This window comes from Trachemys scripta, chromosome 16 (assembly GCF_013100865.1).
Source record: "Trachemys scripta elegans isolate TJP31775 chromosome 16, CAS_Tse_1.0, whole genome shotgun sequence".
Lineage (NCBI taxonomy): Eukaryota > Metazoa > Chordata > Testudines > Emydidae > Trachemys > Trachemys scripta.
In genome coordinates this window covers 2,137,484-2,163,013 of record NC_048313.1, presented here as the reverse complement: position 1 = coordinate 2,163,013, position 25,530 = coordinate 2,137,484, and the positions used below count along the sequence as shown (strand labels likewise).

General features: G+C 39.9%; 1 protein-coding gene across 1 annotated transcript in view; it reads right to left on the bottom strand.

Annotated features, from left to right (window-relative positions):
- Positions 1 to 25,530, bottom strand: part of ZNF541 (zinc finger protein 541) — a 42,447-nt gene that overhangs the window by 16,505 nt on the left and 412 nt on the right. Inside the window, exons 2-11 of the mRNA XM_034793138.1 lie at positions 21,259 to 21,664; positions 19,701 to 19,944; positions 16,359 to 18,174; positions 13,621 to 13,679; positions 10,308 to 10,467; positions 9,502 to 9,669; positions 8,101 to 8,437; positions 6,982 to 7,045; positions 3,447 to 3,589; positions 2,694 to 2,797 (exon numbers count right to left, since the gene is read on the bottom strand). Coding sequence (XP_034649029.1) covers positions 2,694 to 2,797; positions 3,447 to 3,589; positions 6,982 to 7,045; positions 8,101 to 8,437; positions 9,502 to 9,669; positions 10,308 to 10,467; positions 13,621 to 13,679; positions 16,359 to 18,174; positions 19,701 to 19,944; positions 21,259 to 21,562 — 3,399 coding nt within the window. The 5' untranslated portion in view covers positions 21,563 to 21,664. The remainder of the gene's footprint in view (positions 1 to 2,693; positions 2,798 to 3,446; positions 3,590 to 6,981; positions 7,046 to 8,100; positions 8,438 to 9,501; positions 9,670 to 10,307; positions 10,468 to 13,620; positions 13,680 to 16,358; positions 18,175 to 19,700; positions 19,945 to 21,258; positions 21,665 to 25,530) is intronic.

The window sequence follows — 25,530 nt, the reverse complement described above, 5'->3', positions numbered from 1 at the left end:
CACCCCCAGCCAGGGACACCCCAGGCTTCTGAGCCTTCTCTGCCTGGCACTAAGACAGACTACCCCCCCGCAGCAATCCCCGGCATAGAAAAACTATCATGGGGCATCTGGGGCACACTGCAGGAAGGAGGATGTGGCCAGAGTGTTCCATAATAGCCACTGTGCCTGGGTCACAAATTAGCGCAAGCCCCAAGGCTGCTCTAACCTGTGCGTTAGGTGAACCAGTAAGCCCCGGGGGGACGCACTGCCTCCCTTCTCAGTCCTTGCAGTAGGCTCAGCGCTGGCTCAGAGAAGACTTGCCCCTAAGCCAGTAGACCTTGGAGAGGTTTGCCATTGACTTCAATGGCAGCAGGACCAGATCCTAAGTGTGTTGGTTACCACAAGAGGGGGGACATGATAACGTGTCTCTTAAAATATGTAAAAAGCTGTTATAAAGAAGAGATCAAACATTCTCCATGTCCACTGAGGGCAGGACAAGAAGTAACTGGCTTAGTTTACAGCTAAACAGATTTAGGTTAGATATTAGGAAAAACTTTAACTATAAGGATAGTTAAGCATCGGAACAGGTTACCAAGGGAGATTGTTAAATTGCTGTCCTTGCAAGTTTTTAAGAACAGGTTAGATAAATACCTGCCAGGGATGGTCTAGGTATACTTAATCCTGCTTCAGCACAGGTAGATGGACTAGGTAGGTGACCTCTTGAGGTCTCTTCCAGCCCTACATTTCTATAATTTTATGTAATCATAAACAAACAAGAGAAAATATATTGCTGCAGATCAAACAAATAATCCAGCGCTCTTCATATGGCTTCCCTCACAGATGGCATTGAGGCACTGACCAAAAAAAAGGCTTTGATGGTTTAACTTACACTGTCATACAAAGAGAGATTGTAAAGACTGGGACTGTTTACCTTGGAAAGGAGATGAATAAGAGGGGACATGATAAAAGTCTATAAAATAATAAATGGCATACAGAAGGTAGATCAAGAACTTCTGTTCTCTCTGTTTCACAACACAAGAACAAGGGGACAGTCAATTAAATTAAATAGTGGGAAATTCAAAACTGGTAAAAACATATTTTTTCAAATATGAAATTAAACTGTGGAACTCACTGCCACAGGAAGTTGTTGAAACCAAGAATTTAACAAATTCAAAATGGAACTGGATATTTATATGGATAACAGGAATGTCCAGAGTTGTAAAAAAATGACAAAAATTTTGGAAGGGATATTAAACCTTGTTCTTTAGGTCTTGAACCAATCTCTGACTCTTAAGAGACTAGGATGAGACCTATGTGGGAGGCAAATTATCCCACGTCTTCTGATTGCAGGATTCTTACATGTTCCTCTAATGCATCTGGTGCCGTCCACTGGCAGAGACAGTATACTGGACTATCTACCTTGGGTTTCATCCAGTCTGGTGAGTCTTAATTTTCAGAATGGGAATTGCATAACCTTTTTATTAAAATACATTTAAAACACTTTTAAAGTAACAAAATAATGTATAGCTAATTAATATACCAAAGAATGTAATCTTATGAACCAATACCAGACAGGCTTAAGTGTAACGATAACAAATATATTGTTAATCACTGTCGGGGATACAACTGAGCGCAATTTTAGGTTAATTTGAAAATGGCGCGGCAGAGGCTCCTGGCTACTAAAACTTGTATTCTCTATGCCCTTGAACTCTAAAAATGCAAGACTTGGCTTACAGATGTTCTTGAAAATGAGGAAAACAGTAATGCTCTTTATATTTCAGTTTTACACTTGAGCAGCGCAGCTCAAACTCTGTGACACAGAAGGTCATATTGACAACTTTCCAAGCATCTGAGTTTGGCATTTAATGTGCATAGAAATGTACATACAGAGTAAAAACTAAAATCCCCCTTCTCCGAATCATAATATCTACACTTGTCTCATTGGGGGGGGGAGGGATAGCTCAGTGGTTTTAGCATGGATCTGCTAAACCCAGGGTTATGAGTTCAATTTTTGAGGGGGCCACTTAGGGATCTGGGGCAAAATCAGTACTTGGTCCTGCTAGTGAAGGCAGGGGGCTGGACTCACTGACCTTTCAGGGTCCCTTCCAGCTCTATGAGATAGGTATATCTCTATATATAATCCTAGTGTTTAAGAGTCTGCAGAGCACTTAAGCTCATGTGTAAATTCATCCCTGTCCAGGAAAGCACATAAATACAATCCCATTGACTTCAACAGAGCTTAAGTACAACCTTAAAGTTAAACACATTCATATGTTTTCTTTCAATAGGTATGCGTTCCTGAATCAGACAGGAACAGAAATGACTTGTTAGTTGAACTGCAGTGAAAACCCAAAACAATATTCACTAAGCTATTAAAGTAGAATAGCAAATTTGGAGGGCTGACCCTGCATCCACTGAAGTCAATGGGAGGTTAACACTATTTCCCATGGAAACAGTGATAGATCTTTCTTGATGGCCTGTTAGATATGGAGGCACCACCAGTGGTGTTTAATAGTGCTAAGATACAGAAATTCAGACAGTAACAATAGGATTTGGTAGGCTGCATTTAAGTTTAGAGACATTGGGTCAAATTCTACTCTTAGTTACAAGTGGTGTCAGCCTGGATAAAATGGAATTACTTCAAAATCACACCAGTTTTAACTAAGAATAGAACTTGTCCAGTTATTACCTATGACTAAATAACTAGCTCTTACCAGAATATTGCCTTGTGCTTCATGCAGACAATGCAGGGCTAGTTCTAGATTGGTCCCTCCCCCTGGCATCGCACTGGAGCAGGCCACATTTAATAGTCCTGTTACTGCAACCACAATCAGAAAGCAGAGTCAAGTTCCGTGATGGAGGTAGGAAAAGTGCATAAGAATATTACTTTAAGGAAAAAAGAACAATTGCGATACTCAAATGGGCCGCCAGTAAAACACAGAAAGAATGGCGAAATGTCTTGTCTCTGTTTTAAACATGGCTGTCTCACTGATAAACTTCAGAGTAACAGCCGTGTTAGTCTGTATCCGCAAAAAGAAGAAGAGGAGTACTTGTGGCACCTTAGAGACTAACTAATAAATTTGTTAGTCTCTAAGGTGCCACAAGTACTCCTCTTCTTCTTTTCACTGATAAACCAGTGTACTTAAGCAAAACATCTCCTCTTTCAAAGTCACTGTAGATTAATGGAGACTAATGGAGATGTTTGTGGCTATTTGTGATGAGGAGATGCCACCGGGAGCATAACGGTTGTCTAATTTGTTTATTGCTTTAGCTCTCCCAAAACTAAGCAAATCACTTCCCTGTAATGCAACTGTGTTGAGAAGGAGGTCAAGAAAATTAACATTTTCCACAGCACAATGCAATTAATAAAGGAGAGGATTAAAAAAGAACACAAGGTTGCAATGACAGCAAAACAATTTCTAATCATAAAATCTTGGGATAGTCTTGGGATAACATTTTTAAGACACCTCTGTCCTGTGTATCCTGGTTGGTTGCGATGTCTCCCCAGGGTTTCCACACTAACGATGCTGCATGTTCATCGTTTTCTAAAAATGCTCTATCCTGGAGGTTTGGTATCTCTGCCTGAAACCGGTTTCCAATGTTAATGTGTCTAAAATAATAAAAAGTGGGGGATGAGGGAAAATGAATTGGGAACAAATATAACTCAATAATTAATCAGATACACACAAACACACATAGAGCAATACAGCATTTCAGAGGATAAAGATGAACAAGATGCAGTGTAATAAATATGTCATTTATGCTGCGCACAAATGCCTCTGCAAACCATAGCTAGTGCACCTTATCCGTCCCCAAGTAAACAGGAAGAGACAATGGATATGTCTACAATGCTGGCAGGAGTGAGCTTCCCAGCCCAGGTCGACAGACTTGGGCTAGCAGCGTTTGTGGTAGCAGTATAAAAATTGCTGTGTAGACTGTGCTTTAAATTTGCAGCTCAGTCTGGAGGGGGTTGGCTTCAGAGTCCCCTGTTCCAGCCCATTCCAAGTGTTATCTACACACCTATTTTTAGAGCGCTAGCGTGAGCCCTGCTAGCCTGATGCTGTTGACCTGGACCAGGAAGCTGTCTATACCCAATAAAGGCCTGATGTACTGCTGCATTACTCCAGTTTCATGTCAATGTAACATCATCTAAAGCAATGGCATTACACTGGTACAAAATTGGAGTAACCCAGCAGTGCATCAGGCCCTGAGCAAGTACAAAATTAAAAGTAGGTCACTAACCGTGAATTTCAGCTCTTCAGTGGCTTGTATGAAACGTAATTGATTACAACTAGGCAGGTACCCACATCACAAAAGCTACTATCAGAACAGGTGTCCTTGTTGGAAAACTCAGCATTGAGGCCAAGAAGAGAATGAGCCAAGGAGACTGAACACCTTATACCTACTGGGAGTACCTCTGCAGGCAAAGGTAAGTTGAAGCATATTGGCAGGACAGGAAAGGAAAGCCTGAACTGAGGTGCCAGCATTATCAGCTGTCTGGGAAAGCCACAACTTCAGTTCTCCTGCTGCCAGTCTTGAAATTCTGAGCTGGTATTTTATATATAAGAACAAAACAGTTCAGAGCTGTAGATCATTCCCAGTGAGAGACATAGCGATGGGCTTAATATCTTACCCTTGCCTGGATCAAAGAAGGCTTAGAACAGATGTGTAGTCTCAACTGATGGCCCCACAATGAGCATTCAGTGTAACGTGTATGGTTCAAGTATTCTGTGTGCCTAAACTGCATGTAAAACTGCCTTTACGTACAGTTCTTGCTCTTGTAAATGGCATGAAACTCTTCAATGGGTTGTCTTATTGCAGGATAATCCTGTTATAGATTATCTTGTTACTACGTATATTTAACCCACATGGTGCAATCTTGTTAACAATGCCCCCTTCTGGATATGTTATCCAGATCTTAGCTTTTCATTAGATGCCAAGCTATACAACACTGCTATATTCACTGCAAACAGAATTAGTCTTTGATAAATCTTACTTACATTATTCCACAACTACTGTAGCACTGTCACTCTGATTGTCCATGTTACGCATCCAATGACAATCAGAGAAGACTCTATCCTTCCTTAGATAATCAGAGCCCAAACAAAAGGAATGTAATACCTATATAGTCCCTGTTCACCTTTTTTATTTAACAAGAACCACAATATCACTCACACTATTAAATTCACTCCATACTAGTAAAATATTTAAAATTGCTAGCCAAGTATTTTAAGTATCACCATCTGTCACCGCTGTTGACAAAAATACAGTTCACAGAATTACAGCTGTTAAGGATGGACATTTATGTGGGTAATAAAAATACTCAGAGTTATAATAGTAAGGATTTTTTAAAAAGACAAGGGTTTCAGAAGTGCTGTAAGCTCTCCTGCTTCAGGACATAAGCCAATCTCTAACTAATGGGGAATCAGGAAAATTCTTTCCCTGGTGTCAGGTTATACATTAACTGCACGGTTCTTACACCTTCCTCTGAAGCATCTGGAATTGGCCATTGTCAAAGAAATACTAATAGACATGTAAAGTGAGAGGCAGTGGGTGAAATTAACAATGGATAACAAGAAAGGTGGCTATGACAGATGACAGAGCAGAATATCTAAACAGCCTAAGAAAAAATTAAAAGACAGAGCAATCTTTATTTATTATGCTAGCCTCACGCATAATCCAGTCAACGTTTAATGGGGATAGCACTGGATATTTTGTTGCAACTTCATTTTGGCCAGCATCTGACATTATCTGGCCAAAAATGCTATTAATCCGGCCAATGATGCAAGACCGTGAGAGAACCAGCCAAATGACGGATTTGTGTGCGGGTGAAGGAGGAGGGAGGTGGATAATGTTATTTTAAAATGCCTTTAAAACATTGTAGTTGCAACAGCCAAGATTCTCAGTCTCCTAAAATTGTATTTTTCCCCACTATTAACATTTTCCAAGTTCCTTTCTTAATGGGGAGTGTAGAAAAAAAGGGATGCATCAGATAGAATGACTTGACCAAACATTAGGAATAATACTGTTTAAATCGATGCAGTAACACTCAGTATTTATACAGTTCCTTTGCTCCAAACATTGAGTGCTTTACAACCATTTAAGGATTAATTAACACAATTAACACAACACAAATGTGAAGCAGGTTTGTGTTACTATTCCTATTCGAGGATCAATAAACTGAAGCACAGAAAGAGGAAGTGACATTTAAGCATGGTAAGAACAGCATGATATAGTGATTAAAGCACAAGAGCATACTTCCAAATGAGAATATTCTCTTTATTAGAATACTAATACTAACATAACTTATATGGCTGTTGTGAAGCTTTATTCATTCATGTTTGTAAAGCACTTTTAGATCCTCAGATGGAATGGTCTAGTGAAGTGCAAAGTAGGGCCCAATTCAGCACGGTACTTAAGAATGTGCGTAACGCTAAGCATATGAGTAGTTCCACTGAAGTCAATGGGTCTGCTCATGTGCTTAAAGTCAGGCATGTGCTGAAGTGGTGCCTGAACTTGACAGCAAATTAGTATCCGAGTCAAGAACTGAGCCCAGCAAACTACTCCTAGATCCTTCTTTAACCCCTGAACAACACTCCATGCATTTAAAAGCACTGGTTTCCATTTCATATGTTCATGAATTCCATTCTCTCTTGCCCCTGGGATTGTGCTGCCCGCTGACAATTCAGAGTCGAAATAATAACTTTGGGTCTATGGAATTACAGAAAACCCACAGCCTCAAATGCAAATATTTTGCCTATGACTAGCTTGTACGGTGGGATCTGTCTTGCATTCAAACTTTCTCACTCCTTGCCTCAGGCCAATGGGCCAGCTAGTCCAGTTATCCCATCTTCTGCAGTAGCCAATGAAGGATACTGTAGAGGGAGGGAAATAGCTCTATTCTCATAATGATGTGTCCAGTCACTTGTTTAATGCTACAATACTGACTAATGGAGAAGCATGAAATTTTTTTATTAATTATTATTATTATGCTCCACTTACGGCTTTATGCTGATTTTGGTGTTATCTTTCACAAGAGAGAATCCAAAGTCTCCATCCATTCTGCCTAAAAAAATATAAATACATTGAAGATAAATGTACTCAGAAGACCCTTCCCCTTGGCTTACTTGTCATGCTCATCTAAAATGTCTTGGCAACTACTTTTGCCGCTATTTAATTCTTGGAATTCCCACTGACTTCAGTGGAACTATTCACATGACTATGTCTTCCAAGAACAGGCCCTCAATATGGAACATCCTCACACAATTTTTCAGTTTTGTTTTTTTTTGACCACTCATCACAAGCTCTCATCCCACAGACATACCAGGTCTTTATTTTGGAATCATAAACAAAATCTAAATACCATACAATATTAAACATAATATCTGGAGCCAAATTGTGGCAGGTATATTCCTCCTTTCAGAAACCAGCAGCCAATACAGGAAGGACAAGCTGGAAGATGTCTGCTCCTATTCTCCCGGGCTGTCTGTGACAGGAGTTGCAAACTCTTGGGCAGCGCTATGTACGCCCCTAACTCAGCAATGGCCCCTAAATATAACCCAACCACAGATTATACATGCTTTTAGAAGGAATAATCAGACCTTGGAGGAGGGAGAGCTGTGCACTGGGCTGCAGAGTTAGAAAATACAGGTGTACACGAATGCATATTTTACACTGTTTCGGAGTGAAGGTGTGTGTACCACTGTTATAGGATTGGTAGAATTTGGCACCAGGAATGGAAACATATATAATGACTGAATTTTGATGCCTCTATACTAGTATTTGTACATGTTGGTGTAACTGTCAAATGCTTTTAATGCTTAGACCAACACAACAGAAAAGTAGTGCAAGAAAGTTAGTTGAGCAGTTTTCATTCTTAACTTACGTTGCTGGACATATAGGTCCAGATTTTCCATTGATCTTTACATTGTGTCACAGACACCAATGCAAAAGTGTGGGCCTTTCTAATTTAGTACCAATTACACCCATTTTGCATTGTAGTAAATGTCTGCACAAAGGTCAGGGCAACAGACAATCTGGGCCCATACAGCTAAAGATAGCAAACTGGATTTCTTTCTATTATTATTATTAGCTGAATGTGAACACTGTGGTTTTTATTACCTAGAATGGTACTGTACAGCTTGTTGGGACCAGCATTAGTAGAGGAAGAACAAAGAGTGCTGAAATAAAGCCCTGATCCCTCCCGTATTGGGCTGAGCATAGGAGGCGGGGTATATGGAGAGTTTTGGAATAAGTCTCTCAGGAGGTGGTCAACCATGTAGACAGGTGATCGAAGATTACTCTCATGGCATCCTCCCATCATGGCTGGCTGCATCTCAGCACACAAGGAAGGTGGAGGTGGGATAAAGAGCGATTTGGGACGAGTCTGCCTCTTCCTCTTTTTTGGGGGCAAACTTTTCCTGAGGTCCTTCTCATCCTGGCTTTCCTTTTCATTAACCTGAGGAGACATTTCATTTGGAATTTTAATTGCCACAGGAACAAGGATAACAAGTGTGAGTCTCCGGCATTTAAGATGTGTGGCTTATGACCAACATGAGGCACTTAATATCATTTAACAGAAGAGAAAGCTTGAAATTACATGGAACTCATGTCATTTGCATGTTTGGGGTTTTTCTAGAATCTCACTTTTGTGATTCATCATTTATGGGACTAATAATTAACAGCAAACATCAAGATTTATGAGCAGAATTAAAGAAAGGACCCTCTTTTGCAGCCCTTACTCATGCAAGTAGTCCCATTTAAGTCAACGGGCACATGAGCGAGGAATGTAAATCAGAGCCCTATGTAAGAGTCCTTGTAATCGTGTAGCGTTGAGAGAGTTATCATTGTGAATCCTTCCTAAAGAGTTCAGATATATTCTAATTTGCTTTAAACCAAATAATTATCCTACACAATAATCAAATTCACCGACTAGTGCTGATAGCAAAGTAAGTCTGTGAAATGCTTTCCTAATAATTTTTCTAGGAAAGCCTATTTGCTAACTTCTTAGTTAAAATATTCACTTGCTACTGGTGACAAAGAATTACCAGAGAAGGCAATTACTAGCAAGATGCATAGAACAAATTACTTTTTTTCAAATCTAACAAATTAAATAAACTCAGTTCAATGTTGCCTTAACTGTGTAATTCCAAATATTTATTTTTTTCACAAAACCAAAAGCCGAAAACAAGGCTTACATCATAATTCAGACATTTCTCACAATCTTCAAATGTTATGCAACTCAAAGTGGTTTACTGGATTAACATATTTATATATTTCCAATTGATTAATTTCATAGGTCCAGATGAACCCCTTACGTTGAAGTGAAATCCATTGCTGTATAGAAAACCACCAGGGAAGTGCCACTTAAGTTCTATTTTAGGGGTTTAAGTAGGACCTAAGTGGTGCATAGGCTTTTTGCTAACCCTCTGAGCACGGATGGATTTCACATACAATTGCTCACAGAAGTTGTCCCATTAAAGTCAATGTATACCATATAGAAGAACACAAATCACAACCCACTTTGTTCCTGGTCTGTTGGTTTATAGCTGTCACAGGTACAGAGACTGGGATCACAAGAGGTGCCAATGTTACTTCTTCTAAAGGTTTCTTAATTTCTGATGGCGTGTTTCCATCTCCTATTGGCTTGAGTGACAATTTCTGAGGGTTTAAGTTTTCTGCATTGTACACCTTAACACAAAAAATTCTAATAAATAATAATAATAGGCATATCTCATAGCATCTTTCATCTGAGGATCTCAAAGTGCTTTGCAAACAACTAATTCTCACAATATCCTTCTGCATTATATCACTATTATTATCACTATTTTATATATGGAAAAAACTAAGACCCAATGATTTGAATGACTTTCTCCAAAGTAACATAAGTTAGTGACAGAGCCAGGAATAGAACCCATAAGTAGCATTCCCTTATTCTAACCATTATGCTCCACTCCAAACTTAGCTCTCAAACCCTAAGACTGTGCTGCCACAGTAGACGCACTTTAAAAATTCTATCTTATAAAAAGAAAATGACCATTTTCAGCGATATTTCATGTTGATATAGTAGAAAATTTTGTGGGAAACAGCACTCTTTTGAAACATTACAATTGTTTAAGGTTGCCTACTGAACAATAACCACTTGAAGGGTGTCTGATAGCTCCAGAATTCTAGATTCTATCCTATTATTCTTAATTTTCAATACAAAGGTTAAGTTGCTTCAAGACATTTTTATCCCCACAGGCCAGGACCAGGTTTTAAGAATCCTTGTGACTTTAATTCAAACTCCCATTAACTAACAAGCACTGAGGGATTCAATTTCCCTTTACCTGCTGTTCCATTTTCCCTGGTGGTGAATGCCATTGTTCACTTTGGAAACACATATGGCTGTTTAAACCTTTCTCAGTATAGAACAGCTGACCGCAGGTCTTGCAAACGAAACCACTTGCATATCTGTTCCCATCTGCAGGAACACCACTGGTGTTATTACTAAGCGTGGAAAGCAAGGTAAAAGGATGGAAAATTAACATTATTAAGCTGAACTACTGTGTGCAATTTAGTCTCTACCAATATTAGGTGCATGCTTGCATTCCCTTCTTTAGATCTCATTTTATGTCTAGCTGGAAAAGAAGTCTCTACAGTTCATTTATCAGCAAACTATGTTAACCAGAGAAAAATCCCCACTGGGACATAAATCATCCATGTTAGAAAGATAGTTTTAAACAGGAGATGTAATGAAATGCCCTCTTGAGCATTTACATGAAATTGTACCTCTGTTACCAACTATGCAGAAATGCCTTTTCCAAAAACAGAAACACAAGGCGGGGGAGGTAATACCTTTTACTGGACCAACTTCTGTTGGTGACAGAGACAAGCTTTTGAGCTTACACAGAGCTCCACACCACTTCCTCTAAAAATGATGGCCTGCATTCAAAATCCTGCAGAGCATTTTCTTAAGCCATGCATTAAACATACCATATGGAATTTCTGTAATTTTGATGTTGCCATTGGAAAACATGTGTTACATGTGTGCTGTTTTTCCTTTTGTTTTTTTCCCCTAGTGCTGATGAATGGTGGTAGATTGACAGCTCTGGAGACTCGAGTCCTCTATCCACAATACTAACAAACCAAAGGCAGTTCATGCTTTCCAACACCAACACACCTACCACCCTAACATGGAGGGACCACCTTAGGGGTGAGAATGAGAGATGAGTTCAGACCCTATGGTCCATTCAGTCCTTGGCTCCTCTCCTGGGGCTAGAAATGGAGGATGGGGAGAGAGAGAAGGAGACTACCTTGATGTGTGGGTGATTTTTTTTTTAATGTGGACACTTGCTCACTATAAACTGTGACTTTCAGTCTTTACGGACCAGGAATGGATTCTTCAGATTAATTTCTTAACGATGGAAAAATTATTGGTATATCTATCATGGTTAGTGGCACTGTAGGAAAGGCAGCTGTTTGTGCAGTTTAAATGAAGAATCATGTTAAATTAATCTATGCAATGTCTACAGAAGAATTAAATCAGTGGGCCATATTCTGCTCTCAAGCTACACCTGTGCAACTTCATTGAATTCAACTGAATTTCACTAGATTGGACTGTAAGGCTGTGACCCAGGAACCTCCTGGTGCCAACTGGCAGAGAACCCCCAGGCTGCATAGGGATGTATAGGAATCCCCTGGGTCTGATGGTATGTGATACCAAAGAGTGGTATGTGAAGTCTCTACCAACAACCACTGATTATTAGTCACTCTATAATGTATGTATGAGTAATATTTAGGAAGTTACGTATGTGTACTGGAAATTATGTTCTTAAAGCCTTGAAGTTAAAAGCAGGTCACCAGGAGGTAACCAGCCTTGGATAGATTCTGTTTGGTCAGGGGACAGGAGATGCTTCTCTCTCTTTGTTTGGTCAAATGTGTATTGTGCACCGTGTGTCTCACACGGTAAGCCTATGTGCATGTGGAGCCAGATGCTAATTAAAAGATTGCAAGGTCAACAAGAGAGGGAGGCCATAGGGAAGAACAATAAGCAGGAGGTGTCCTGTTTATGAATAAAGATCAAAGGACTGTTTGGATGTATCTGGGATTGCAAAGAGACACAGGGGATTTCTCCACTGAGGAAGCAAGAGGACAACATGACTTGTCTCATGAACAGAAGATTACAGCCAAGACTGGCTATAATACACTGGAAGGATTTTGAGTAAGCTTTTCCTGTATATGACATGATGTCTTGTTTGTTAAGTTTAGGCTCTACAAAGCATGTTATGATTTTATTTTATATGTAGCCATTCCGATCTCTGTTCTTTGTTAAATAAACTACTTCTAGTTTTTACTATAAACATATCTAAGTGCTGAGTGTTGATCAGAGTGGCGATCCTGAGCTGTAACTGGTACACTGGGGTGTCCTCTTCCTTGGGGAGTAGAGGATCTATGAATTCGGTGCGTGTTCAATGGAACACTCCGAGAGTTGCTCAGAGAGTTCGGGGTTGAAGTGTGCCTATCATTAACCTGTAAAGAGAGGATGGGGCCTGTGGAAGCCTGAAGCAGGTGCTTGTGTCACCTGAGGCTTGTGGTGTCAGGGAGCTGAGCCCTGGCAGGCACAGACAAGGCCTCCTAATGCTAAGGGCTGGTAGCAAGGTGCCGCACAGCCCTGGGTACCACAGGAAGTGTCACAAAGGCTCAGACTTAAGCACGGGGGAGCACATAGCTGCATCACCCACGGAGGAACCCCAGGAATGAACTGTGACCCAAAGTCACAGTTCCTCCCCTCTTTCCCCAGGGAGAAGTAGGCTCTGACACCCCCTTTCGGGGAACAGCTAACTTCCTCATGTAATAACTGATCAGCTCCACTGGCTGGCATATGGGAAGACAGACCATGGCTTACTTGAGGAGGGAATATCAGGAGTGCAGTCCCTGCTCTCTACACCAGCACCCAAGCAATGATGCAGGTAGGTTCTAAGCAGCTGAACAGAGGGAGGGAGAAGGGTATTTACTTCCCTATGCAACCACTGAGGACCGGGGCATAAACTTGTCCTAAATAAATTACTGGTTATAAAATTATCCATCTACTTTTAAAAATCCAGCTTTGGTATTTGACTCTCTGCCCCTACAATAAATTTCAAAGGCTGACTACTCATTGTGGATGAAACTCAGCACAAGACCCGTGCTCAACTTAAGACCCGGTGAAGCCCTTCTTGCCCAGAGGTGAATCTCTTTTAATTTTATTCTAAATTTGCCTTCCATTCCTTTCATTGTGAACCCTAATTCGTTATGGTAATGTGTGAAAAGAAAGGACTGGTCAGTTTTTATCAACTTAATAACCTTAAATACCGCACTCAAATATCCCTCTGTCATACTTAAGTTAAGTTGCTATATGGCTTTCATGCTTGTGGGTTAGAAAGTAGTTTTATGAAAGCATTGTGGCTCTAATTCAAACACCTATTAATTAGCATAATCTCAGAGCTAGCCAAAAAGAAAAGGGATATGTAAAAATCCAACCCTAAGAGAACAGACAAATACATCATTCGGACTCTTACTGCTAACACACACACTTGAAGCCAAACCTAAAAGTACAAATAAAAATCTGTGTCGCATTATTTTATTTGAAGCTCTGTCAAGACTACAGTGTACCCTGCTTACCATCCAGCTGACAAGTTTTCTTCCCTCACTGCATTAGTAAGGCTGTAGATATTTCCACCCTGAGTTAAAAAAAAAAATCAAAAACAGATGTTATACTGTCCATGATTGAAACTTACAATATAGTTATTCCATCCTGAAACAAGACATGGAACTTCTGAGTTGTTTCATTTGTAAAAATAACACTTTGCAGTTATATGGTTTAGAAACTTTCTTTACAGGATCCCAAAGCCCTTTACAAACATTAATGAATTTATCCTCATAACCCTTGTGTGCATATACAAACAACACACGAGTCCCAATCAACACCACTCTTATATCATAAGTTGCATATTTCCCATTACAGGACCCTCTAAAAGAGAGAGCAATCATCAGCACAGAGAAAGTAACCTCCTGCAGAAGAATGCCAGAGAGGGAGGATCCTCTCCTCCTACATTCCAATCTCTTAGACTCCTAATTCTTGGTGGCCACATGCAGGGATTTGGGGAGGGAAGCAAGATGCCCCATATAGACTTCAAGGAGTTAAGAGCTTCTGAGCCCCATGCAGGTTTCCTAGTGCTGGGATTCCTCTGGCCCAGCCAGCATCTCACCCCTCCCGCAGCAATGGCAGGCCCCAGAATACAGAGAGCCTTCTGCAAGGTTCCAGGGGGAAGGTGGGGAACAGTACCACAGAGGTGGTTCAGCACCAGCCTCCACAGTATGGAATAGGGGGGATTCCTTGCACAACGGGTCACCTCAGTGCATAGATGATAGGTGACCAAATGGCCTGCAAAAACAACAGCAGCTCGTGCAGAACCTGGACAAAAGCATGCATATGAACTTTCCATCAGAGTAGTGCATGAGGGTGAGATGTCATCAGACTGCATGGGGCAGGAAGTGCAACTAATAATCAACACAACAAAAATGACTCTCCACAAAACCTTGGAGACGCAGAACTCCTACTTATCCACAGAACACATACAGCATGGGCAGCACTATTGCAAGCAGCTTCCCTACTCCATTCCATCAATGTGCCTCATCTCTGACCTGAACGGACTATCTTTAAGGCTGAGAAGTTCATTATGTATAACTATTTAGCCCCTGATTTCTTTGCTGATGCAAGCAGCTAGGCACTAATTACTCCCAATTGAGAAAGTGATTTGTGCTATATGGACATCTGTCCATTATTGTACTGACTCATGTCATACAGCTCACTGAAGAGTCTGATGCTAGCTATGTTTTATTACTGACCAGAGCCCAAGTTGAACCAAGAACCTAGGTGAAAGGCTTTACTAAGCATCCCGTGAGACTTCATCTTGTTAAATCATTTTTACACCTCTGACACTGGATTAATTAGTTAATGTTTCTAATGCACTCTGAAATATGTAAAGGGCCATGTAAATGCTAAAGATTATTTTTGGTGAGTCTAAAGCTGTCAACACTAACAAAAAAACACGTAAAAGAAGTCCAATAGCTAAGGCTCGGTACCTAAAGTTAGGAACCCTAGGTTCTACTCCAGACTGGAAATTAACTTAATACAATATATAACATCTCTGTGCCCCAGTTTTCCAAACTATAAAACAGAGGTAATGTTAACCCCCTTCATGAACCGTACAAAGTATTTTCAGATCTCAGGTTAAAAGCACAGCTAACTGCCCCATACTTTTATTCCTAATAAAAGAAAAAACGTAATTGATGTGCTGTTGAAAAGAATGTTGGTCCCACTTTACCACACCTTTCAAGATGAAGTTTAATACAGCAACACTGGCAAATAAAGTATAAGAAATAAGGATCCTGTCAGACTACCAAGTGTGAAGGATGTCAGACTAAGCTTTACTGTTTTTGATTTATGAAAAGCAAAGAAATATTTCAGTGCAACCCAGGGGAGCACTGAAAGATATCTTCACTGATTAGTGACTAAGCCTAATACATAATTCACTAGAAGAACTGAATGAATTATGAGCATTTCTCCCACATGTTAAAATAATGTAGTAATATGATCCTGACAAAGACATCAAGATCAATAGTAACTGTGAAACTATTTATTTATCCTGTGGAATACTAAATATTTTCAATGCTGGGGATTTTTTTTTTTTTTTTTTTTAGTCTGAAACAAAGTTTTATTCTTCAACTACATTAACACTTGCTTTCGGATGAGCTGATTAAAATCCCATCACAATCCAGAATCAGATTCCAACTCGATTCCTCTTGGCAACAAGTTATTAGCATAGTCTACTAGCACAGCCCTGTTAAAATGTGTGAGTATTTCCACTACAAACTGCAGCCTTCTGTACAAATTTGGTACACGAGGTCTTCGTTTTAAAATAATTTCCCCTATATATTTACATTACACCCTAATTTTCATAAAGACTAGCTTACATGGTGATTTTGTTTTGTTCTAAACCACAAGGGTTATAATAGTGGTTTCACTTAGCTAAAAAATGACGCCTTGTGTCACTGCTCCAATAATGTGTCAGGACTTCTCAAAGGTTGGTAAATATCATTATCCTCGTTTTAAAGATGGAGAATCTGAGACACAGAGGGCCAAATTTACAAAGTTATTTAGTTACTTAAAGATGCAAAAGCACCCATATGAGTTAGACACACAGCTCCCAGTGACTTTCAATAGGAAAAGCCAGGATTTCTGACTCCTAATTCCCTGCTCTAAGCATTAAAATGCCATCTCTGTTTTCTATTTATTTATTTAAAAATTAAAAGGTTTTATTTTATTCGTTAAAAAATAAAAGAAGATTTGAACATACCTGAATCCTATTAAAAATGGTTAGTTTGTGTTTCTTTTCAGTCACAGGACTGGGTGAAGTACCAGGTAATGAAAAGGAAGCCATGGCCACTTGACTTGGAGAAGCTGTGCAAGATAGGTCAAACTTTAGCTTCTCTTTTCGGACACTGGGCAAGCGGCGAGGTCTACCACTGCTGGAATGTAGTTTGCCACCTGTTCCTTTGCAATACCCTTCATTTTTCTCTTTGTCGCTATATACAGAAGCATTATTTTCCCGCTGATGTGATTTCCCATAAGTAGAGTTTCCCAGGGCTTTATCACATACTGCAGTCTGGGGTTGGGTTGGGTTACCAATATCTTTGAATCCCACACAGCCTTTCAAGGGTCTAGTCTGCTTGGTAGAGTAAACAGAGTCTGAATTTATGAGAGGGTCAGACAGGGACTGAGAAGACTGCAAAGCAACTGCTGCTTGATGCCTTTCTATTTGGCCTTGTTCCTCACTAACAGATGACACATCCTTCTGATACTGGGTCAAAGTCTTTTGCATATACATGGGAGACCCTTCATGTTCTGTGTGCTCTAGAAGAGAGTGAATCACGTCAGCCTGCTGCTGCTGTTGCAATACATTTTGGAGTGGTTTTTCTACAGTCTGTTTCACCTCAGAAGTTGCTTTCTGTGATGGAGCCACCACCTGGGTGTGGGACAAAATGTGCTGAGATTTGGTGAACATTTGGAGCAGGTGCTGCTGCACTTGCATATGCTCCTGGTTCACTGAGGATTCCATGAAAAGCTGCCTGAAGTGTGGGTTAGCGTCGTTCTGTAACACACTATGCTTCTGAATGTTCTGCCAGTGACAGGAATCAATGTCACATTCTTGTCTTTTTGTTGGCCTAAAGGTTTCCTCAAAACTGCTGAGCTTTGTTTCACCTGAGATTTCCCCTTGGGTCTTCAAAAGTGCGAATGAGAGAGCATCTGGACACTCATACATCTGTGCAAACGAGTCGAACGCGTGAGAAGGTCCAGGAAACCCACCTGAAATATTCTGAGCTGCACCAGATGGATTGTGATTAATATAAACACTATTCCCTTTGCTTTTAGTACAAACTGGCATGTTTCTGATCCACTGAAAATTACTGCTTGACTGATGGGAGGAGTTTGCAGAAATTTTCTGACCTCTGAATAATGGAAAACAAGGTAAAGTGCTTTTTGGCCAATACTCCAAACCTGTAGTCTCTAAAGGAAACTGTGATTCTGAAAGCGGGGATGTATCAGTCAAACTGGTAACTGTGTTTTCTCCTGGTGTGATCACAGATAAATGACCAGGATTTATTATGGCATACACATTGGAAGAGGTGGCATTCTTTTGGCCAGGATAATGCTCCTTCACCATCTTGTCACCTGTAGCTTCGAACAGTGCAGTCATGGTAGATGGGATGCAAGAAACCTGATCAGCTGCAGAGGAGCAAGGCTGCAGTGAACCTTTCAAGTCCCTCGCAGACGATGCTGGAGTTGATGGAAGCTTCTGATTTACAATGCTGCTAACAATACATTTCAGTAGGTCTCTGTTGGGCAGGACAGGATTTGGAGATTTGGATTCAGAGTGAACAGCCAGCCTCTCCATTCTCAAACTACCTTGTCCTCTTGGGACAAATGCATCATGAGAAGGTGATGAGACCTTACAGGCATCGTCATCACAGGTGCCCTCCTTCAAGATAGACAAGCCGTGTTGCATTTCATAATGTCGAAGCAACGACCGATGGTCACAGTAACTCTTATTGCAACCCTGTTCTATACATATAAATGGTTTTGTTTTCTGGTGTGTTAGCATGTGTCCACTCCTGAGGTAAAAAGACAAAAGGCAGAAGAGAAGACTCATAGTATAATGACTAGCAGAAATTAAATCATTTCTTTTCTGAGCTATTTCAGTTCTCACTTCTACGGTTTTATTAAATCCTGAAGGTCAAATTCTGCACTGACGTATCCAGTGCAACTCCTACAGAACTCAAAGGGGTTTGACAGAGTGTAAAACAAAGCACGATTAGGGCTCTCTAAAGCAGGAGGGGTCCACACAGCTGCAGACTGACTGCTTTTTTTTTCACTCTAGGAAGAAGGATTACATCACTCCCACCCTTCATCACCTGCAGTGGCTGCCTACCGCTGAATCCAATTCAAAACTGACCTTCTAGTTTTCAAAACTCCCAAGAAAGATGTTTTTTAACTGCCAGCACTGAGAAATTCATCCTGTCCCCTGTGAGTCAAACTAGGTTCTTTTGCATTCTCACAAGTTACAGAAGTACAGCAGACAAAATAATGTCCTTAAATAACACCATTGCAACCCCATTCTCTTCCGACTATGCCCTGAAGTACACCTGTGCAAACCCACCAAAGGATAATAGGTGCACAGGTTTCATTGAAGGCATAACCTAAAGACAATGAAGACAGACCAAAATGAGGATGTAATTTGGCCAGCAGAGCTTCTTTAAATGCATGAAATGGAAAAAATCTTGGTTGTCTGCCAATCTCACTGAGCTTGGGGGGGGGAGGGAAGGGGAACTTGCAATCAGAAAATTCATCTTGTAAGCAAAGCAAATTTGATACAGAAACCAGTGGGAAACAATGAATATGGAACACCACAATGCCCTTTCTATGGAGACACTTTTAGGGCAGAACAACACTTTCAAAGGACACATATTAATCCAAAATATGTATGTATGGTAATATGGACTGAAACCTCCAGCCTGTTCCCTGGGACTGGCATTTGCACTAGTCCGATGTCCAGCACTGCTACATCAAGAAACCAGAATAGACCACTGAAGGTCCAATACTTCAAGAACCACTGGAGATCAGAACAAATGCTATATATACCATTTGAAACATGGAATCCCAGTTATTAATGGTGTGAAAAATTAATCTTTAACTGCAGTTCACAACATATTGGCTTCTAAAACCACACAAGAATTGGCTGTCCAGTACAAGTACTTTCAACACCAGTAAGCTTTTCCCTGGACCACTGATCAGAAAGAAAAATGAAAGGTTCTTAGTTGTTATTGCGCAATACAAGCTTACCAAGTCTTCTGTAGCTAAACTATGTCTTACATAACCATGTGAGGCTCTTTCTGCACCAATATGCTCTGGAAATTCTAGAACTAACTTGCTTCTGCTACTGATATAGTTTTGCAATGTAATTTGATGGGGTTTGCTGGCCTGACAAATGCCCACGCCAAAGTACCAAGTAGTGTAACTGTGCATCTAAACCAAACTGAAACAGGAAAATGAAGTACTACTGAAGTGGATTCTATCTACATTGTTTTAAACATAAACTGAACATAGTTTTATGCCTTTATATTAGTAAACGCCAACATACAGGTGGTCCTGCCGTTTAAAAGCCTTGCTGCAGATTTTACAGATGTATTTCCGTTCCTGGCTGTGAGTCAGGTTATGTTTGCTAAGAGAGCTGGCACTGCTGAACACCTTCCCACAGAGACTGCAATCCAGGACAGGGTTTTGAGGAGAGCTGTGCTGATGCTTCCCTTTCCTGGCACTACCAGAACTGGACTTGCCTTCTTGTTCAACTTCTTTAGGTGCTGCTGGGACAGGAAGTCCCAATTCTAAATAAAGGGTGAAAGTTATACTCATTAGGTAACACACAGTGTCTTTTAAATTACCCCAATAATGTAAGGTTTCGTAGATTTCTCTTTTTAACTCCCCTACATTTTTTGTTCGGAGCCTAGTTACAGGGTAGGGTAACTAGTGCAAGCATGATGCACCACAGTTTTGTGTCTTACAACGTAGCCTGTGATCTGCAACACCGCTGATATTCCGGGCCTCTGTCCTCACACAGCTCTGACAATGCACCCCAGTTGTGGCTTGCTATTTCAGTCCTGAATCTCTCGAGCAGTGTCAACTGAGCTGAATTCTGCCATAATGCTTTCCCTCTTTTGGATAAAAATGGACACAGGAGACTCCTCCGAATTATTTTGCACTTGTGACCTAATCAATATTTAAACCAAGGTCACCAGAGATGACTGACTAGTTAATAAATCCATTGAGCCATTAAGCTTACATTGTTTTCATAAATCTAAGATTCATTACCTATGAACCAGAATGAGAAAGGAGAGAGGTAGATATACTACAAATTTTATCAGTTGGCCCAATCAGTTAAATAAAAGATGCACCAAATTTTATCAAAAAATTTCTATCATTCTCTTATTTGAGCGCTCCCAGTTGTGTCTTTTTGGTTTTTTCTGTCTTCATAGTTCCTTGAACTTTTGCATGATCACTGATCTGCATTAGCACTGATGGTACCCTGTTCTTTCAATAACAATATTTTACTAAGGACATTCTCCTTAAAACTTCTAATTGCCTTTCAATAACAGTATTTTACTAAGGACATTCTCCTTATAACTTCTAATTGCAAATTTTGGAGAAAGCCCATTCTGCTAAATCCATTTCCCAGAGAATCTGAAATGCAAGAATTAAACAGAATGTCTCTTCTATGCTTCAGGGGAAGCTAGTAATGTAGATGTTAGCAGCATATTTAACAAATCTGTTATTTTAATGTTTTTAAATTTTCTATTTGCAGTTTGAGATCAAGTTGCAAAGACTTTGAACAGAGAGTGTCTTCCTAGCCGCGGTACAATTTTAAGGAAACAGAGTCGTAGGGGAAATATTCCTATCCTATTGAATATTACAATAATTATTAGTAACTATTTTCTATAGAGCTATAAATGCGCATGACAATTTACAAGACAAATAAAGACGACTGGCAAAATTTTCAAAAGCACCTAAGTGACTTAGAAGCCTAAGTCTCTGCCCCAAAGAGATTATCACTAGGTCTACTGTAGCTTCTAAATTAACTACTAAAAAATTCTGGCTACACTGAACTGTAAAATTATAACCAAAGGAGATTCCAATGTACTCACCACACAAAGAAGGCTGTGAGCCAAAGTCAGACTCATCAAGGAGTTTAACAAAATCACAGTCCTTCACAGAATACAAAGACAGTGCATCTAAATTGTCCTCCAAAGTGTCATTAGCCATATCTGCAGCTGAAAGGCTAGGATCCATATCTAGGCTGCTTAGGCCTGTATACATTACGTCTCTTGTATCTGGACACAGCTTAAGGTTGAGAGTGTCACTACAGTTCAGCCCTTGACTCTCTGAAAATCCAGGAATATGCATCTCTGATTGGATGAAGTTTTCATCACTGAGGTGGTACTGGTCCATGTTTACCCACCTTTAATGTTTGGTCAGGGAATATGCTTTGGTTTCTGATAAACTAGGGCAAGACTCAGAGCTTGAAAACTGCATTAGTGTATAGCAAGATTCCTAAACAAAAGGTAACAGGAAAAAGTTAGATAACAGAGATGAACAGATAATACATTTTAAAATGAAAGCAATACCAGTATTGACACATTAGCCCATATATAAACCAATCCTTATTAGATAGGACTCAAAATAAATACTTCTGGTTTATATTTTAGATGAAAATATGTGTTTAAATTAAAAGTGCTTTCAAACAACTGGAACTTTGTATGTGTGGTTAAATCCATTTTGCTGTTTAAGTTACATTGATCATCATGAACAGATTGGGCAGAATTCATATTTTTAAAATATAATTTTGAGGGATAATATTGATGTTTATTTTTAAGCATTTTTAAATTTTTTATCAATTTTAATTTTCACAGTTGCACTAAATTATGGGTTTTAAGCATTGTTTTCTATTTTTAGCTATTTAATTTTTCATAGTTGCAGGAAAATATGGAGGGTTAAGACAATAACTATTTAATGACAGTGTATGTTGTGATTGAAAAAGTTACAGTTTTACATTGTTAAAACACAAACTGTCAATATCACATATCAAAACGTACAAAATAAATATCCTTAAATCAAACTCTAATATGCTCTCAAGCAGCAATTTTATTACTTTTTCTATGCATAAATTTCAATGATTATCAATGGCAATATTTTTCATAGGTTTGCATATGTATGGTGAAATTGACATGTGCCAATAAAAATCTAATCCTTCCAAGCCTAGTCATGAACAACTCAATTAATTTAAGCCTGGTTTGCCTTAAACTTGATTGATGAGAAATTTGATCTTGATAATATTATTTTAGGAAATGCAACCTGCAGAGAAGATATTCAAACCAAGTAGGCACACTGTATATGAAAAAAATTCATACACAATTGCACACAGCTAAATGCCAATCAGTGTATGTACCGGAACTAGTCCATAATTAAAATATGCCTGAATTATTTGTGAAACCTGAAGTTCCTTATAACCATCAGGTGCTGCTGCAAACATGAAAAATGTTCCCATTTATTCACTACATCATTCCAAAAAAATCACTGAATCTCATGTATTTCAATGGGGTCAAAAGATGTCCCACAAAAACATCCCTGTTTATAAGTTTGTAACTTATGGTGCTATATGCCTAGAAAAAAGTAGATCCAGGTTACAGGACCTGCAGAGAGGTGAATTTCATCCAGTCTGCACCATCTCTCTCTCGAACAGGACATATACATCTCAGAAGCACCACAAAAAGAATACTTTAGCGTTGTATATCTGAGAATAAAGAATTTCCTCATACTACTCCTACCACGGGCAACAATATTTTCAAGGAACAGGTTCAAATTTTACAGGAGATGGAATAGTAAAAATGACACCTGAATGTTTTGTTAGACATTCTTTTTAGCTGTATGTACAGCATTGTATATGTTGGGTATCCTTCCTTTGTTCCCCACTCTCATGTCTTGAATAACAAGAAAATATTTAAATCATGCCCCACACCCAATTTTTAAGAAATATTTTCCTTTTAAAGTCAAATGCATTAAATTTCTTTTTCTTAAAAATAAGTTCTTCACCCTCTAAATAGAAACTTTCAAGTGCTTTTCTTTCTTTGTTTTAAGAGACAAAGAAGGCTGGAAAACTGATTTTAATTTTTTTGTAATAATTTAATAAAGCTGCTAAAATTACATCTAACACTTCCATAGTGGGTCTGCTGCTCAAGCAAAGCTCTCATTTAAATCATTGGGAAATTTTGCCAAAGTAAGGATGTCAAGAACAGGGCCAAAGAGTTAAGAAAAAAATAAAGACAATTCTTAATTTTGTTGAACCAGGGGCACCCAAATTTGCAGAACTGGGGATAAAATTAACTTCTATTTCTATTTGTAGAGTGCTCCTCATCATAGCATTTAATGCCCAGTCCCGCAAAATTTGTGCTTAACTTTATGCATATTGGTCCCATTGATTTCAATGAGACTACTCACATGCATAAAGTTAAGCATATGCATAAGCCTTTACAAGATCAGGGGCTAAATTTGCCAGGAGCAAAAGCACTATTGCTAATTTACAGATAAAGGGCCCAGACATGAACACATTTATATTGGCAAAGCTACTCATGTGAATTTGGGCTCAATCACATCAGTTTTTTAAACTACCAATAAACACACATAGCTCTAATAATCTGCTGACACTCGAATCTATTTTGTTAGATTAAAAGCCTGTTGCTTGCATTAACCAGCAATCAAAACCTGAAGCTGATTGATTTTGTCTTCACACTGCTACAGATAGAAGGCAGCTGTGGACTGCATTTTAGAACTCTTCGGTCCACAGGTCGCATTTTTAGGATTGTGAGCTCCTGGGTCAAAAGAATTGAGAGAATTTCAGTTATACATAGTATTTTTTAAATTCATCCCTTTAAAAAAAATTGGGGTGGTAAGGAAAAAAAATCCAGAACATCATTTATAATGGGTGGGGGGGAGAATAAATACTTTTTAACATGTTGTCTCTGAGGGCTGAAGACTAATAAATACATTATAATTGCAGAGCTGTTTGGAATTTTTGTTGTGGGGGTCTGAACTGCATATTAATAAGGAGGCAGAGCATATTATAACCAGGGGGTTGTAACTAGGCAATGGAAGCAGCATGATAATGGGAGAACAGGGTATTAGGGACAGAGAAACATGACAGAGAAGCTGAGGTAACTATGTTTATGCTGTCAAGAAGGAAGATCCTGAGTTTATCCTAGGGCATGTCCTCATTCTCATATGAAGAATAAGAGTGATGGTGGCAGATGCCTTAGTCTGAACTGAGGTGAGGGAAGCTAAGTATTAACTACCATTGAACTGAACTAGTTGAATAAACTCAACTGAAGAAAATATTCTCTCTGCACCTGAAAAGGCTACTGCAGTTAAAAGCTGGTTTAGCATGTCAGCAAATTCTGGTTCTAGGTGCTTCCTTAGCAATTTCCACCAATTCAGTGGTCTGACTTTAAACTTCAACAGCAAACATGTACTGCTTGAATTTTTTTTAATTCAGTTTAAATTATTTTAATAGATTATAGTATATTTATGCCTTAATACAGGCTGACAATTTCAAATTTAATTTTCAATAGGTTTCTTTTAAAAAGAAAAATGCATTTAATTTAAATAAAAAAATCTGATTTCAATTTCAAAAGAATCAAAACATTTAAAATCAATTTTTATCCACTCTGACCCCTGGGCCTATGCCAATAGAGGGTAGAACTCTGGCACTGCTGGGGATGAAGTGGGGGGTGATCCACCCCCTGGCAGGGATAGGGGGTTGCTTTCTACCTCTGGGCCAAGGTGGAGGGGGGAGAATGCTCTTGCCCCTGGTGGGAATGGGGAAGACTGCTGTCCATGGTAGCAAGGGGGGAAGTTCCTGCTTGGGTAGGGATGGGGGGGGCTGCTCTTGCCCTGGTGGAGACTGGTAATACTCCTGGGGAGACTGCTCCTGGCTCTGGTGGTAGGACTCTGGAGATTCCTTCCCCTGGTGGGGACAAGGCTGCTGCTCAAATTGGGAAGTGGGGGGGGGCTCCTAGCTCTGATGGGGATGCCGCTCCTGCCCCTCGTGGGCTGGGTACCCACCCATGATAGAGGGGTGTCCCTGCACCTGGAGGGAATGGGTAGGGAGCTCCCTGCCCATGATAGGGGGAGGAAGGGCAGGACATCCTGGACCCTACCCGTGATGGGCCCAGCCTGTGGTGGGGATGAGGGGTCATGGTGGTCCCTGCCCTGGATGGGAGGGTCACTGCCTCTGGTGGGGATGGCGGGGGGCTCCCTGTCTGTAATGGGAGTGGGGTGTCCTTGCCCCTGGAGGGATGGGCATGGGGTCCTTGCCCGTGATGGGGAAGGGGGGTCCCTGCTCCTGGGGGGGGGGGGGCTACGCG